General features: G+C 53.6%; 2 protein-coding genes across 3 annotated transcripts in view; both read right to left on the bottom strand.

The window, feature by feature from the left end:
* SLC27A3 (solute carrier family 27 member 3) overlaps positions 1–499 on the bottom strand; it is a 4,936-nt gene extending 4,437 nt beyond the window's left edge. Inside the window, exon 1 of the mRNA XM_024748098.1 lies at positions 1–499. Within this exon, the coding sequence (XP_024603866.1) occupies positions 1–359 (359 nt within the window). The 5' untranslated portion in view covers positions 360–499.
* A 580-nt stretch (positions 500–1,079) lies between these two features.
* INTS3 (integrator complex subunit 3) overlaps positions 1,080–16,362 on the bottom strand; it is a 39,694-nt gene continuing 24,411 nt past the window's right edge. Inside the window, exons 10-31 of one of the 2 annotated variants that reach the window (XM_024748096.1) lie at positions 15,641–15,832; positions 14,588–14,675; positions 14,004–14,083; positions 13,453–13,544; positions 13,002–13,108; positions 12,098–12,217; positions 11,589–11,718; positions 11,070–11,124; positions 10,738–10,841; positions 10,159–10,203; positions 9,820–9,939; positions 8,078–8,231; positions 6,936–7,004; positions 6,326–6,403; positions 5,992–6,067; positions 5,441–5,554; positions 5,005–5,053; positions 3,759–3,926; positions 3,322–3,422; positions 3,129–3,201; positions 2,768–2,924; positions 1,080–2,651 (exon numbers count right to left, since the gene is read on the bottom strand). In XM_024748096.1, the coding sequence (XP_024603864.1) occupies positions 2,574–2,651; positions 2,768–2,924; positions 3,129–3,201; positions 3,322–3,422; positions 3,759–3,926; positions 5,005–5,053; positions 5,441–5,554; positions 5,992–6,067; positions 6,326–6,403; positions 6,936–7,004; positions 8,078–8,231; positions 9,820–9,939; positions 10,159–10,203; positions 10,738–10,841; positions 11,070–11,124; positions 11,589–11,718; positions 12,098–12,217; positions 13,002–13,108; positions 13,453–13,544; positions 14,004–14,083; positions 14,588–14,675; positions 15,641–15,832 (2,250 nt within the window). In that variant the 3' untranslated portion in view covers positions 1,080–2,573. The remainder of the gene's footprint in view (positions 2,652–2,767; positions 2,925–3,128; positions 3,202–3,321; positions 3,423–3,758; positions 3,927–5,004; positions 5,054–5,440; positions 5,555–5,991; positions 6,068–6,325; positions 6,404–6,935; positions 7,005–8,077; positions 8,232–9,819; positions 9,940–10,158; positions 10,204–10,737; positions 10,842–11,069; positions 11,125–11,588; positions 11,719–12,097; positions 12,218–13,001; positions 13,109–13,452; positions 13,545–14,003; positions 14,084–14,587; positions 14,676–15,640; positions 15,833–16,362) is intronic. The other variant, XM_024748097.1, reaches the window with a different exon arrangement.

The following is a 16,362-nucleotide window of genomic DNA, read 5'->3' on the forward strand; positions in this document are numbered from 1 at the left end:
CCGCCGCCGGGCCCCCCGTCCCAGCCTCGCGCGCGCAGAAAGGCGCGCGCAGCCCGGTTGCTCTGCCGCTCGGCCTCCGCGTAGCTAAAGCGTTGCGCGCCGTGAATGAGAAAGGTGTGCGCGGGGCGCTGCCGGGCCAGCTGCGCGAGGCGCCAGGCCAGGCTGCAGCCCCCCTCTGGACCTTCCGGGTCTGCGGCAGCCGCGGCCAGGGCGCGCGCTCGAAGGGCCCGTTTGCAGCGTAGGGCGCGCACCGAGAAGGCCAAGTCTGCCGCGAGCCAGCGCAACTGCGGCCACAGGCGCAGCTTCAGCAGCAGCAGCGGCAGCAGCAGCAGCAGGGGTAGCAGCAGGAGGGCGGCCATCGTGCCCGCTTCCTCGACTCGGCCCCGTCTGGCCCCAGCCGCTCGCAGACTGCCCAGATACTCCCTTCTGAAAACCTGGGGCCGCTGGTTCTAGTGCTGAGACCTCTCCTTCCCGGGAGCGCGCGCGCTGGCACACGCCTCTTCCCACCCAGCCCCCCACCTCCCTCCCCACGGGCGGAGAGCAGAGGCCCGGGAGGAGTACTAGTGGGGGGCGGCCCGCACGCCCGGCCCTCCCCACAGCTACGCTCCGCCCTAGGCGCGCTCCCTCCCGGACGACTCGCAGCCCGCACCCTACCAGGTCCTGGGCGGTGCTCACGCCTTCCCTTAATCCCAGGATCGGGTCCGTTTTAGGTTTTCTCCTCAAGGGAGGTCTAGACATCTGGCTGGACTTTGGACCCCCGGCCAGAGAGCCAGGGCACTAGGATCCAAGTCCATCTTTCCCTTTCTTCCCGTTTTCACCCGTGACAGGAGGGTGGCACTGCTCTCCCAAAAGAGACTGAAGAACTCGGCCCCTTGCCCACATGGTGCTCCAAGTCCCCGCACGAAAGCCGGAGCTATGCCCTCCCTCCAGCCGCCAGGAGCAGCAGCAACCCCAGAGGGGTGGTAGCCGAGAGTGAAGTAGGGAAAAGGTGGAGGCCCAGACAGTCAGATTTCTGGAGGGGCCACGGCGGAAGCCCCTCCCCTTGGGCAAAGGTACAATAACTGGGGCCAGCCAGCTAATGCTTTCCATCCTAGTTTTAATTGCGGCAGAGAAAACTGGGGAACGAGCGAGGAAGGAAAAAAGGAGGCCTCCGGGAGTTGAAACGTTCAAAGGAAGGAGTAGCAGCTTTGAGGGAAGGGAGAACCTGGATTCTGTAAAAGACAAATTTGCAGGCTGAACAGGAGGAGCTGTCTGCAGTCGGCCCAACTGCACTCCTCTCTCCTCAGCCTGCCCCTCACAACCTCCCAGGACAGCAGGGGAACAAAAGCATAGCCAAGGAGTTCTTTTCTGCCGGTACACATGGATGGGCAAGTGGCCAGACTGTGGAAGAGAGTTCTTTTTCCCAGGTATCTGAACTCTCTCCCTCACCCCCAAGCATTTAATCCTCCAGTAGTTGGTAAGCACAGAGTATGACAAATACCGGCTTTTGGAAGCCTCTGGTTTCTTGAGAGATGGGTAAAGACAAACAGCCTTTTGGGAGGTGGTGCCAGCATCAATTCCTGCCTGGCCAGGTCAGTGCCTGGCCTGCACAGCCAGTGGCAGCAAGGATGGGGGCATAGAAGCAAGAAGGATGGGGGCAGGGGGTAAAGCCAAGCCTTCTGCTCCAGACACAGAAGGAGGTGGGCAGGAAGAGAGAAGGGGAAGCTGTGAAGGGGGGGGGGGTGTCCATTAAATCAAGACCACCTGTACGTGCACAGGGTAAGTGGGGGCAGCAACTCTGGCACAAAAGAGGTTCTGGCTTGTTTTATTGTCATTTAAAAACAACTTTTAAAATGCGATTATCTCTGCCAAAAAAAAGAAAGAAAACAAAGACAGAACCAAGGAAATGTGACCATTTGACAGTTCTGTGGAACATGTCTCTGGGACTCCCTGGGCTCTGGCCCGACTTGAGGTGCCAGCTTCAGGCCAGCACAAGCCTCCAGGTGGGGCTGTGGCCTCCCTCGCAGGTTCCTTCCCAAACACTTGTGGCATCTGGCCCATGGAGAGGAAAAGGCGACTTGACCATGTCACAGATTAAATGCCCACTTCATACTGGTGTATGGAGGGCAACTATATAATGCCTGTTCAGAGCAAATCAAGACCTGAAGGGGGAAGTTGGAAGGGGCACCCACACAGTCTTCACTCTCATCCTAGCCTCTCTGGCCAGCTGCCCCTCTGCCATTTCTCTTCTCTACTGAAACACTTTTGGGGGAAGCTGGGGGAGGGGGCAGGAGGCTGAAGACTTCCACCACAGTCCAGGTTTTGTACAGCCTCTGGTTTCAGTGGGAACCCCAGTATAAGTGGGAGCAGCAGTGTGATGCGGCTGGAGGCCCCAGAGAGGAAGGAGGAGGGACTGGGGGCTGCACGGCAGCTTCTCAGGCTGCGCTGAAGGAGGCAGCTCGTCCTTCTCCCAGGGTGAGCTCTGGGATGGGGACAGGGTGTTGCCCCTACGATCTCCCCAGCCCCTATTAACCTCTGATTCACCAAGGAGGGGAGGGCAGTCCAACTGGGGGTGGAATGGGGAACACAGGGCCTCAGTCACTGTCAGACCCCACTGCAGAGGACCCCTTCCGTTTCCGCTTGGTGGGCTTTGGTTTTGTGTCTTCTTCCTCCTGGAAGAGATGGAGGGGAGGGAATCACTAGCCTGGGCAGCGGCTGGCCCCAACTCTACCTGCACCCCAACTCTCCTTTTCCTCCTGTGCATGGCTTGCACGGCCAGGGGTCTCACCGAGGCACTGCTGGAGCCTGACTCTTCCTCAGCATTGGGGGGCTGTGTGGCATTCTTTCGACTTCGGGGGCTGGACAGAGCTGCTTTTCGCCGGCTCTTGGGTGGCTTGGTGGAAGAGTCCTCGTATTCCTCGGCCAGGGAGAAGAGATCGCTGAACCTAAGGGAGAGAACAGGCTCTCAGAGGGTGGGGGTCCTGGCCCCATGGCCATCCTCCCATCCTTTTCTCTGACCCCATGCCAGGGTCTCCATTTGTTCTCAACTCCATGGTCTTGCTGGTCACTAAGTTTGTGTCCCCAGCAGGCCACCCTCACCCAGGCCTTCTCCCACTACTTCCCAAGGCCCAAAGTGCAAGGAGCCTCACTTCATCTTGTGGGCTTCGTCACAGCTCGCCTGGACGTGCTGCAGAGCCTGCAGAATCGGGGTCTGGCTGAAAACTAGAGGGAGGGAGAACAGGGAAGGAGGAACAGTGAGGAGTCTGAGAGCTGCCCCGCCCGGGTCCACGGATGGTGTGAGCCAGGGCAGTGCCATGCACTCGGAGAGGGCAGAAAGCATACAGTTCTGCTTGGTGTTGGTCAGGTTGAGACGCAGGTTGTCCAAGTGCTCTAGGATCTGCTCCAGAGTCAGCTGGGCCAGCTTGCTGCTGGAACTCCTCAGGCTGCAGGGAAGTCACAAGAGCCAGAGTCTGAGCTTGGGGTGATGGCTCCAGGAGAATGAGACACCCTCCCCCACTGAGGTCCCTCCTTAAGGCAGAGGCAGCCCATACGGAGAAGGGGACAGGAGGGCTGGGAGGGCCAGGCAGGGTAAGGGAGGTGTGCCTGGAACAGGGACCAAAGACAGGGCACTAGGAAAGGAGGGGAAGGGGCCACAGTGGTCCTGCACGCCAGGTAGCTTCACACCACTAGATGTCGCCCACAAGCCAGGCAGGGACCGAACTGCAGGGCCCTGGTGCCGGCCTGTGGCCAGCGGGCAGCCCTGGCGTGGAGGGTCCCACCTCTGCCTCTTGCGCGGGAGGCTGTTGTTCTTGATGAGCAGGGACTTGATGTGCTCAGCCAGCAGCTCGTCGTGCTTCATGCACCAGTGCCTCAGGATGCTGGTGGTGAACTGGTCGTCGGGGTGGCAGGGCCGGCTCAGCACCATCTTCACCATCTCCTCGCTGGGCCTGGGGGCGCGGGGAGCCGGGTGCCCTTCTCACACAGCTGGCCACAGGAGCCCCTGGAGCTCTCCCACTGGCTTTTTCCCCAGACCTCGGCCTCCCCATCCCTGCGCCACCCCCAACTTGCGGCAGCTTCCTACTCTCACATCCCTCTCCTTCTTCTCTTTGGGCCAAGGAATGCCTGGTTTCATCCTCTGCGGAAGCCAGGAGACAAGAAGTGAGACTCTTCAGCTTCTGTGACAGTAGAAGGTGCGTGTGTGCGCGTGCATGTGTTGGCAGGGAGGCCCACTAAGTCTCCCGCACTTTGCCCAGGACAGTCAGGAAGTGGGCCAGGCAGGTAGGAGGACAAGTGTGTGGTGTGTGCGTGCTCCCCAACCCCTGCCCCACTGGGTGGGTGGGCCACCCTGGTGTCTAGCCCTAGGAAGGTACAGGGGAGGTGGCGGGAAGCCACAGCCCCCACGCAGCCCTCCAACCTTCCCGCCTCCTTTAGGAAGTGCTGGACCGTGTCTACTCTCCCAGCCAAGAGAGGAGAAAAGGTGGAAGGAAGGCAAGAAGGTAGGAAGGAAAAGATATACAGCTGTGGCCCCATTTATCTGGGGCTTTTGGAAAAGTGCCTGTGATGGAGGGAGGGGCCTCTGCCTTCTCGCCCTCTCCGCCCCACCCCTGGCAGGGAGCACAGGGGTCCAGCTGGCCTTGCTTTCCGCAGTTTGAGCGAGGGGATGGTGTCTGGCCCCCCTACTCTGACCCTTCCTCCTCTTGGATTAGCCGCATGGTGGCCTCAGGAGCACGGGGGAGGGGAGCAGAAGCCACCGGGGATTAGAACTGCTGTGGCAGCAGGAAACGGGGATGTCCGGCCCCCACCTCTGAGGGCAGCTCCTGGTGGGCAGGGGGGTAAAGTCGAGAGGAAGCCCAGATCCCAAAGGAGCTGCTTATTTGTAAATCACTTTGGGGGAAGGGTAGAATAAGCAGATGTCAACAATAGGAAAAAACACGGCCAAAGGAGCAGGACAGGAGCCCTTTATATGGCAGCATCTCTTGGTATGTTGAGATTGAGGACTAAAGAGCCCCCGAGGGTGGAACTCACTTCTCTCTTCGGAGCTGAAGCAGTAGGCAGGACAGGGCTTCTGGGTGCTCTGTGGGGGAGGGGAGAGGCTGTTCAGAGGAATGCAAAATTCCAGGAAGAAATCCTGGCACCTCTCCCATCCCCCAACCGACAGCCACTGCAAAGAGCAAAGATAATCAGCAAGAAACCAGGAAGAACAAGCCCCTAACCCACTCCTCTAAAATCCCAAGCCACCTGAGCCCCAGTCTAGCACCTGGCTCAGAGGAGGCCTGCAGGATACACCCAAGGGGCAGAAGCGACTGACAAGGAGCCTGCCTTTTCGCACTTGGCACTTTGGTGGGAAGGGGGACAGTGGATCTGGGCTCATCTAGAAAGAAGCTCAGCGGCCTAAGCCTTGCAGCAGCTGGACTGGGAGTGCCCTCTCCCTGCCATGTTCCACACCCACAACCCGACTCACCTTTGTACTTGAGGTGCTGCAGGATGGGGATTATGGTCTCCAGGGGGATGTTGTGGGCCAGGAAGAGCTGCCAGGCACAGTACTGCTCAAAGGTTTCCCAGTCCAGGCTCTGGACTGAGGAGACAGAGAAGAGATACCCTCATTCATATTCTCAATCTCCCTCTCTCTTTCTCTCTCTCTCTCTCTCTCTCACACATACACACACACACAGACAGGGCTAATCCACTGACTATCAGCACCCCAGGCAGGGATGGTATAGGGGTGGAGACAGTGATCCTAAGACTACAGCAACTTTCCCTTTCACACAAAGCATAGTTCCGAAGCCTTCATACAGCTTCTGTAGTCCCATCAGCCTTGAGGCTGGAGGGCCAAGGGACTTTCACAGAGCAAAAAACAGATCCAGACAGACATTGCCTGAGGCCACACGGCAGGGTGGAATGACATTCTATCTCATTCTCAGCCCCGGAACCAGCTTTCCTGTTACTAGAAAATACACAGGGCTGCCACCCCTCTCTCTTCTCCCTGGGCACCTCAGGGCTTTGCTCACTTACTGAGTATATTGAGGACTGAGTCTTTTCGAAACATGACCAGGTTCCCCATCATCACATGGCAGACCAGCTCCTGGAGCTAAGGGGGAGAAGAGGAAGAAGGCAGAACCCATTTGGTTCTAAAAGAGGCCAGGAAGCTAGTATGGAAGCAGAAGCAGGAGGGCTCATTCAGGGAAAAAAACAGAGGAAGTGAAAACCTGGTCTTAAAGGAATGGGGAGGAAATGGCACATGACGGATGCCAGGGGCTTTGAAGGATGAAGGGGATTGGCAAAGGGGCAACTGGCTTCAGTGGTAAACACAGGCCTATTCGGAGCAAAAATAGTTAAGAAAAACTACCCCTTGTGTCCTGATGGCGGAGGGAGAACAGGCAGCTTCTCTACTTGGATGTAGTCTGGGCCTCTGAGCCATCCCAGCCTGTGCTGAGGGAAGGGCCACGGGGGGGCGGAATTACAGGTGTGGGTAGGAAAAAAGCAAAGGAGGAAGGGCTCTTGAGTGCTACGCTTCCCCATCTATGAATGGGGCAAATGAGCGGAGAGAAGGAGCAGAAACGGGACCCCAGTTGAGGCCTGAGAAGGGACACAGGCCAAGCTACAGCCTCGTAGGGACCTATGCATGATAGAAAGGTCAAATAGAGATGGTCTGACCATTTTCATTCTGAGCCAAGGGGAAGACAGACTGAGAGCTTAAAAACGCAATCCCCTCGGCTTCCCAGAAGAACGGGAGTGCCCCCAAAATGTGGACAATAAGGGGAACTCCAAGCAGGACTGGCATGGCCCCAGCTCGCCTCCCAGGGGCTCTGCTTTCCTTCCCAGCCCCCAGGGCCTAAGGTGCACAGAGCTGCAGCCAGGAGCAGGGTGCCTGAGAACACAGGCTCCCTGTCTGCAGGCCGAGGGGGAGGCAGAAGCCCGTTTCCCCAGGCCTCTCGGGATGACAGCTCTATGTTCACCTGTGCTGAGTCAATAACGGCCACAATCATGTTCAGCAGCTCCCCACTCCGCAAGGTCTCATCTGGAAACTGGAGGAAAAAGAGGGAAAGTAGGGCCTAAGTCCAAAATGCACGCCTCAGCTTTCACCTCATAATTCATCGCCTCTCCCTACCACGTGCTCAGGGGATGCTGGGCTAGCCAGACATGGGGTCCTAATATAAATCCCTAAACAAAGATCCAAGAGTTATGAAGCTGGGAATTTAATCCTTAAAGAACCCAAGTTTTTAAATCTGTGTGTGCACACAGTGTGTGTGTGTGTGTGTGTGTGTGCGTGCGCGCACATGCATGTGTAAGGAAAGGAATGAGGAGCCATCTAGAGACAAAGCTAGAGCTGAAAGGGACTGGACATGGTGGTTAGTTAGCTCTCTGTGGAGTGGTGACAGAATTAGCATTTGCATCTCTGGCAGCAAAGAAATCCAGTCTATACTAACTCTTGCCAAAGACGAGAAGGTGTAGAGAGTGTATATATTTGGGGAGTGTGCAGGGTATGGGGTAGGCAGGGTCCCTTCTGGAGAGGCCAGTTCACCAGGGAGGGAGCTGGGCATCTGCATCCCTCCTCCCTCCAGTTTTTGGCTGACATCACTCTTCCTCCTGTTATGCCCTGATTTCCCTGTTCCTGGTAACTTTCATCAAGAGGAGGAAGAGCTGATACCTCCTCCTATGTCCCAGTTCCTAGAGGAGACTCTTAGTGAACCAGGGAAATGAAAGGTGAGTCTCCACTACAGAGGCCCCGGTCTTTGAGAACCATTAGAGAGATCGGAGGGTGAGCCATCAGACGGCAAGAGGGCTTTGGATACGTGAACACGGATCTGGTCGGGGGCCCTGTCCTGGGTCCAGAGGATGGGGCCAAAGCACAGGAGACAAGTGTATAGGCCCAGACCCCAACTCACACAACAAGAATTCTGGGGGTTTTAGAGATTTTTCAAGTTGATAAAGAGAGGTAGAAGGAGGGGACGGCTGTGGTGTGGGAGGAAAGGGCCTACCGAGGCCAGCAGGGATGGGGAGAGGAGGGTCAGGGTTGTGTGCCATGAGATAATGCAGTCTCCCGTGAGCCCGCCGGCACTGCTGCCCCATCCCCGTGGACACAGATAGAGGTGCTGACCTCTGTGTAGATGGAGGGTGTGAGGTGGCACAGCAGCCGCACGTCGTCCTCCTGGCAGGCCTTCATGTCCATCATTAAGCAGGTGTGCAGGTCGCCCAGCTGGGTGGCCTGGGCAAATGACTCGTACAGGTTCATCTTCCCTGCAGCGGCTTTGCTGCAAGACCAGTTGGGCCTCAACCAGCAGCCTGACCCCAGCCCACAGTCTCAAACATCTCCTAAGTAGACCCTCACTCTAGAATCCCTTTGCTGCCCAAGATGCCCTGGGCTAATCTCTCTCATGGCCCCCCCACTGCCTTCCCTCCAAGGACTTGGTGACTTATGGGAATTAGGAGACACTCTTCTTTCTCCCCATCTTTCCCCAGTGTTCCAGACAGGGCTCAGACCACAATTAGTGAAGAAGCTACTATCTGGTGACAGTAAAGAACAAGAGAGAGGGCTCAGGTCAGGTTAGAGAAAACTTTCTCTCCTGCTCTTTGGGCTGTGAGCAATGAGGGCAATAACACATAGAGACCCCGAGACTCCTACCTCACACGATATACAAAAAACTTAACTCAAAATGGGTCACAGGCCTAAATGTAAGAACTGAAACTACACAACTCTTAGAAAAACACATAGGAGTAAAGCACAAGTGACAAAAGAAAAAATAAAGTGGACTTGATCAACATTTAAAACTTTTCTGTTTCAAAGGACACCATCAAGAAACTGAACAGACAACCCACGGAATGGGAGAAAATATTTGCGAACCATACATCTGATAAGGGACATGTATCCAGAATATTTGAAGAACTCTTAAAAATCCACAAGAAAAAGACAAATACCCGATTAAAAAATAGAGATTCGAACAGAAATTTTTCCAAAGAAAATATGCAAATGGCCAATAAGCGCATGAAAAGATACTCAACATTATTAGCCATCAGGGAAATGCAAATCAAAACGATGAGATAGCACTTCATACCTATTAGGCTGGCTATAGTCAAAAGCCAACAAGTGTTGGGGTGCATGTGGAGAAATTAGAATGCTCACACTCTGCTGGTGGGAACATAAAATGGTCGCATCACTTTGCAAAACAGTTTGGCAGTTTCTCACAAATTTAAAAACAGTTACCATTGGACTCAAAAATTCTATATACTCAGGAAAACTGAAGACATCTGTTCATGCAAAAAGTTGTACATGAATGTTCACAGCAGCTCTGTTCACAACAGACAAAAAAGTGGAAACAACCCAAATGTCCGTCAACAAGTGAATGGGTAAATAAATTGTGGTATATATCCATACAGTGGATTATTTAACCATAAGAAGGAATGAAGTACGGATACACACTACCAACAGGGATAAACCTTGAAAACGTTAGGCTAAGTGAAAAAAGCCAGTCATGAAAAATCAAACACTGTATGATTCCATTTATATGAACTATCCAGAATAAGTAAATCTATAGAAACAGAAAAGCAGATCAGTGTTGCATGGGCTGGGTGAAAGGGAGAATGGGAAAGTGACTGCTAATGGGTGTGGGGTTTCTTCTTGCGGTGATGACAACGATCTAAATTAGACAGTAGTAACAGTTGTGCATCTTTGTCAATATACTAAAAACCACTGAATTATACACGTTAAAGCTGTTATTAACACACACACACACAGAAGGCCCTGGTGATGACAGCAAAGGGGGATGGGGACTCAGGTATGGTAGGACAGAGGCTCTCCAGGATGCTTCCCGGCACCTTCTTAAACGTGGGGACCACACCCACCTGGCCCTTAGGTAGTAAAGCAGGTGGTAGCCAATCTTGGGCTGCTTCTGATACAGCTCAGAGAGAAGGTCCAGAAGCAGAGAGAAGCTGCTGTTGTCTTCCTGCATCTGGCATAGGTTCCTGGAGTGGGAGATGGGAGTACAGAGGACAGCTTTACCTAGGGGAGACTCTCCTATGGCACTTCAGGGGGCATGGCTGTCTGTGCCCACTGCATACCCCTCCTCCTGGAGAGGGAGCCCCATTACCCCAGGACAGAAGCATAAGTGTGCTGATAGAGAGGATGGATGGCAGAGCAGCATCTCCTACAGCTGGACCTAAACATGAGGTAGAGAGGCTTACCTAAATATTAGGTAGAGAGGCTTCCCCACAGATTCCTCCAGGGACCTACAAGAAGAGGGTGATATATGAGAGTCCATGTGAGGGGTGGAAGGGTGGCTTGCAGGCAGATATTATGGAGAACCAGCCTGAGGCTAGATGCCAGCCTGCTCCTTTCCTAACCAACGTTAAACTTCCCACTGCCCCGGAGGCTTGCTTACAGAGAAACCAGGTTCCTAACACTGAGCCAAAATCTAGTTGTTGTCATTGCAAGTGAGATTCTTGCCCTTCAGGGCGGTTCCAGGCAAGGGTCCAATCCCACCTGAAGCAGCAAAGGCTGGGGCTGCTGGGTGCAGCAGCAGGGGCAGGACGCACAGGAGGGGTGCTAGTGCACTGCCCCAGTACGCTCGCTGTTCGGCAGGCAAAAAATAAATCCTCGTTTAAATTAATCAGTATGTGTGAGAATAAAAACAAGTGAAGAGATGATTTTTCCCAAGTCCTCAGCAAGGTGCCTCTAGGACTTGGGTCATCCTTCTAGCTCCCTGAGGCCGAGGAGTGGGGGTGGGGTGGGGTGGGGGAGTAGTCAGGAAAGATGAGCCTTACTCCTCAGTGATCTCCTCGGGCAGCACCTCCCCTCGAAAGTGGCCCTTGAAGAGCTCCTGTAGGCAGGAAGCGAGGACAGACAGCTGCTCCGAGTCAAAGTCTTCCTGGGTGGTAAGACAAGGAGGGACTATCACCACCCAGGCCCAAGCCTCACTGCCCCCACTACCCAGAGCCTCTGAACTCGTTGGCTTCTCCCTCCAGGATCAGCCGGCCCCTCCCCCATCAGAGGGGGACCCATCTAGAGTAGGGGAAGGAGGCAGTCAGATGCCTGTGGGGCTTTAAGCTGGGCAGGCTGGGCTGCTTCCTCCCTTAGGGGGTGGGTTCCTCCTCACCTCCAGGACCTGGTCCACGATTTCCTGCATGACCTCACACTGGGCCTCTGTATCACTGCAGTGCAGAAGGGAGAGGAAATCTCAGGGACGTAAATGATAGCAGAGGGCAGGACACACACCCAGAACGGCGTGCTCAAGCACACTCCCGTGCACAGAGAAAACAAAGGAGCTCTGTGGGAATCAGGGCTGTGGCTGAGGAGGCCTCAGGGCAGAATCTGCTGCTCTCTGGGCAGAGGCCAAAGACACGGGAAATCCCCATAGTCCTGCGCTTCGGATCTCAGAGGCTCTTCTACTCAGAACCTTGGAGTGAGAGCCTGGGATGCTGGGGAACATGGCTGCCCCCTCCCAGCCCACACCCTCCAACCAAAACTGCAGAAGGCATCTCCCATGCAGCTTCAACCACCTCTCCACACACCCCTACCACGTCCCCTCCAAACCCACCACTCTGCCACCCCACTAAGCTCCAGGTAGAAGTCCAGGGCTGGACCTCCGGAGTTTGAGAGCAGGGCCGGCACCCACCTCCCCTTCTGAAGCTGGAGCACTTTGTCCCTCAGGGACTCATCCAGCTGGTCAAGGTAAGGGGTGATATCGACTGGCTCTTCCACCACTGTCTCCTTGATTGGGTGGAAGCGAAACTCTCTCTTCTTTCCTGAAGAGAGTGATTTAGGAAAGAATTCACTTGGCCCAGACACGAGAAGCAGAGACAGCCCCCTGAACAGTTTGGCCCTCCTGACATGCGCCTCGTGTGCACCGTTGACCCAGAGCTGTGAGTGCCTGAAGCACTTCCCTGAGCGTGTGCGTGTTCTAGCCTCAGGAAGCAAGAGAGGGCAGGGACCACTTCTCCTTTTTACCCTCCTGCTTCAGTGCCAAGTGCAGGGTTCTGCACCTTGGAGTCTCATCCAGGAATCCTGTTAACAAAACTAACTCAGAGAGGCAAAGATGACAGAGAGACTGCAGAGAGGCTGCTCCTGCCAACCAGTGCTCTCGGGATTGACACAAGGCTGAACTACCTCTGCTGCCAGCCTCACCTTTGCTGTTGAGATCCTCCTCATCGTCACTAAAGGCTGCCTCTGCGTTGTCATAGCAACTCTCATCCTTGTCTGACATGTGGTTGTCCATCTCCATGGAAACTGGCTCCTCAATTTTGACTTGGGAGTAAAGAAAGACAAGGCATTATTTGATGGCCTCCTCTGTCCCATGCTCCTGGGAAAGGGAGACTAAAGGACAAGTGGGAGGAAAAGGAGTTCATGACCTAAATGGAATATGAATTCTGGAAGGACAGGCGTCTTGTCCTTAACCCTCCAGGGCTTTTGGTGGGGATTTTGCTAGGAATGAGAGCAGCACAGAACCTGCCTCCTCTATGCTCAGCTGAGGATCAGCAAGTAGATAAGACCAGGTACAGTCCCAAGTGCTCTTTAATTTAAAACTAAGTTGGGAAGCTCTGCTTGGCTTAAGCCCTTACCCCAGAACAAAAAAGGAAGGGGATGTGTGTTTGTGTGTGTGTGTGTGTGTGTGTGCATGTGTGTCAGGAACTGGAAGCAAGATTTGAGACCCAATATGACAGTCTCTCATCAGAGGCCAGGATCTGGGGCTGGGAAGAGAGAAGAGATGGGCAAAGCTTAAGTGAGATAAACGCACATTCCATGAAGGCCTTCTACCTACTGAGGAGAGGTTAGTAAGAGAAAAAAATTGGAGTTAAGAGAGCAAGAGAGCTTAGTGAAAAGCAGATAAGATTAGATGGAGAGGGAGAACCAAGGAAGATGACACAAATATGAATAAAAGAAAAAACTAGGGAAAGAAAAATTGAATGGGACAGTGTCACAGGGTAGAGCACTACACAGGGATGACATCCTAAGCAAGGGTTCTAGTCTGGGCGCCCTGGATGTCTCCATCCCTCTTTTGAAACAGGTGATGGAATAGATGGGTCTGTACCTTCCACAGGTGGGCTGGGAGAACTGCAGAACTCAGGAAACTTCTCCCTCAGCATGGCCCGCAGCTCCTTATCCAATTTAGGGTTGTCAAATAGGGGAGCCAAATGCCTAATGGGGAGCATGAAAGACGGTCAGTATCAGAGCTCCTCACTTCTAACGCAACATGGAGTTAAGCAAATAGGTTTAAGCCCAACTGGAACAATTGGGCCATACTCAGATCCTTGGGAAGGGTCACCAGGGCACAGGGAAGGCATTTGGTGCCCTCTGCAAGAGAGAAATTCCTCTAAGAGTCAAGAGGACATATGCCTAGCAGTCTGCGGTGGAGCCAGTACTTTTTATACCTCTTGAGGGAAAGGGTCAGCAGTGGTACAGCAGTATCTGGATGTGCCCGACCTAGTGAAAAATGAGAAAACAACCCATTTCCCTGCCCCACAGACACATAAAGTCCTTACGCCAGGACCCGTTTCTCCACAATGTGATTGAGGGAGGAAAAGACACCCTGACGCACATGGCCCTCCAATGGTGGATAGAAGTTGGGAATGATCTGAAAGGGAAGAAGAGGAGGAGCGAATGAGCACAGGACTTTCCATCCAGAGTGTTCTGCTGAACTAGATCTAAAAAGCTGCTTTGGTTTTAATCAGGAGACACTGGGAAGTATGGCTGCAGAAAGGACTGGAATGTGTCTGATTGTCCTGTGCTGCTAAAATGGGAAACTCCTACTCAACCTGGCTGCTCCTCAAGGAGACCAGATTTTACCTTGAGTCATCATCCTTGAAGCTGAGAAACCCAGTGGAGACATGGAAAGATTCAACTGGAGACAGTGGTAATGAGGAAAAGAAGCATTCACTAACTTGGGAGATAGGACCCATGGCCATGACCCACTTCTGCTCCCACAGTCAAGGGGCACTGGGAAGACCTATGCACTGACCTACAAGGTTAGAAGGGACACACACTTAACTCTGCTCAGGTAGCATGGGGAGAGAACGAGGGCTGTGGCACTTACGCGGCACATGAAGTCCAGGAGTGTGGCGGTGATGGCGGGGTGGGGCTTCATAGAGTGATGCATGACCAGGATGGCTGGCTCTGGAGAATGTGGGATTAAAGGGCCCCCCACATCAGACAGTCTATTTCCAGTTCCATACAATGAGGTATCAATATGTATGAATGGCTCCAGAGAAAGCTATGTCTATCCCCGTCCCCCTCGTCCTGCTGAGCAGACCCAAAAGCAGACAACCCCCAAAACAGCTCATAGCCCTCGTCTCCCTTCTTGTCCCCAGCATTCAGCTTGGAGGAGGGAGGTAGTAGGAGAAGAGAAGCAGGAGCTAGCACAGCCTTTTCCTCTGCCTGGGCCCTCCCCACTCAAGCCCAAGCCTAAGGCTATGGGCCGAAGGGGGTGGAATGATCGCTTAGCCTCATCAAAGCAATTTTCCTTTTAGGTCAAGGGAGCAGTGATGAGGAACAACGGAACTGCTCCCAGATAAGCTGCCTCCACACCACGCTGCCCTCAGATTTATGGCCACTATCACTGAGACAAGGCAGCAGGGCTTGGGGGATGGGGAGTGCTGCTGCCGGGTCTTGGTCACATACCTATGTTCATAATGCTATCCTTGTCTGGGCTAAAGAACAGCCAGTCGTAAAACAAAGCCAGCTTGGCATTAGAGGCAGCGACGTTTGACTGGAAAAAAAAGAAGAAAAAAGAGGGCTAGTTTCATCAACCAACTCCCTTTCCTTCAGAAGCCCAAGGCAGATTCCAGGGCCCACGTGACTGCTCCATCCATGAAATTCAGTTTCTAGTGAGACAGGGTAGAACACCCCGCAGGGTTGAAGGCACCCAAATCTGTATATGAGTGTGAGTACCCTGTGGTCTCACCAACCAACGGCCTGGGTTCTCACGCATTCAGTAGAACACATCCTTGATCCCACAGGGAGAACAGCTGGGCCTAGTGGGGCGGTCCCCTGATCACCCCTGAGCTGAGACACTCAAGACTAGCCCCGCAGCTGCCTGTGCTGAGCTCCCCAGGCACATTCCTGAAGGAAAGACCCTTAGGCATAGCTTGTTGTTATATCTGAATCAGCACATTCCAAGGACCCAGTCAGATGGGGGAGGGGGAACTCTGTCAGAAGAGGTCAGAGGGCAGCTAGATGCCAGAGAACAAGTTTCCCACCCCGGGCACAGGGAGGAAACGCTGGGAAGGAAATGGCTCCACTGCGGATTCACTATGTTTGGAGAAGGGAAGTATCCAGAGCTGATGCCAAAAGGCATGGAAGTGAGGGTCTAAGGAACACAAGACCTGAATCTGAGTCAGGAACAATTCAGAGGAATAATCACATGTGGTTTCTGGAAGCTGATAGGAAAGACAGGGATGCCTCAGAAACCCAGGCTTGGAGATTGGCAGTAAAGGTATAGATGAACCTGTTCAACCCTAAACCCACATGGGAAATAAAAAGTGTAAGTAAACTTCTAGAGACACTAAGGGAGGCGGGGCAAAGGCTGAGGCACTCAGGAAGAAGAGAGCGAAAGAAGGGTCCTTAGCGGTCGGGTGGCCCAGAGGGTCAGGAAGAAGCATGGAAGTGTGAGACACAAGGGAAAGAGGGGCCCTTCACCACCCAACAGCCTCCACCCCATGCCCAGCCCCTCACCGTGCATGTTGTCAGAAGCCAGCCAATGATGGCCCACCGGGGCAAGATATCTGAACTCAGCACTTCATTAGAAGGGTGGACAACCCCACAGATGTAGCGAATGAGGTCACAGCGCAGAGACTGACTGTCTGGGGTTGACAGGTACTGGCGTTGGAACCAATCCTGGTATCGCTTTTGTTGACCAAACCGCACCTGGGGGAAGAGGACGTTAGAAAGAAAACTGGGAAGGGAGGGTGGGGTCTCTGGACAGAGGGAAATGAGCACCATTCAACTCTAGGCTTGACCTAGACCTCAATTTCTTCCCACAACTTATTCATTAATTCGTATTGTCTCTCAAGTCTCCCTGCCTTTGGGAAGACATCCTGATTTAAATCTTCCTTGATTTAAAAAAAAAAATGTGGTCTCCGCAGCACTGACTGAAAGCTTCCTGAGGCTGAATGACCTAACAGGATCATTATCCAAAGCATACAGACTCTCCAAACCTTGCATCAAGTCCTTCCCCTAAACAGACTCTAAGTGGATACAAATAGCAACCCTAAGGGGAAAGATCTAGATTTCCTCTTCTATTCCCGATTCAACCAAAACAGAGAGCAGAAAGGTTAAAAAAAGCAAAAAAAAACACTAAACCAACACCGTCCAATAGAACTTTCTGCAATACAACTTTCTAGACGGTGGCTACTGAGCACTTAAAATGTAGCTACTCCAACTGAGGTATTGAATTT

Source organism: Neophocaena asiaeorientalis, unplaced genomic scaffold (assembly GCF_003031525.2).
Source record: "Neophocaena asiaeorientalis asiaeorientalis breed wild unplaced genomic scaffold, Neophocaena_asiaeorientalis_V1.1 scaffold76, whole genome shotgun sequence".
NCBI lineage: Eukaryota > Metazoa > Chordata > Mammalia > Artiodactyla > Phocoenidae > Neophocaena > Neophocaena asiaeorientalis.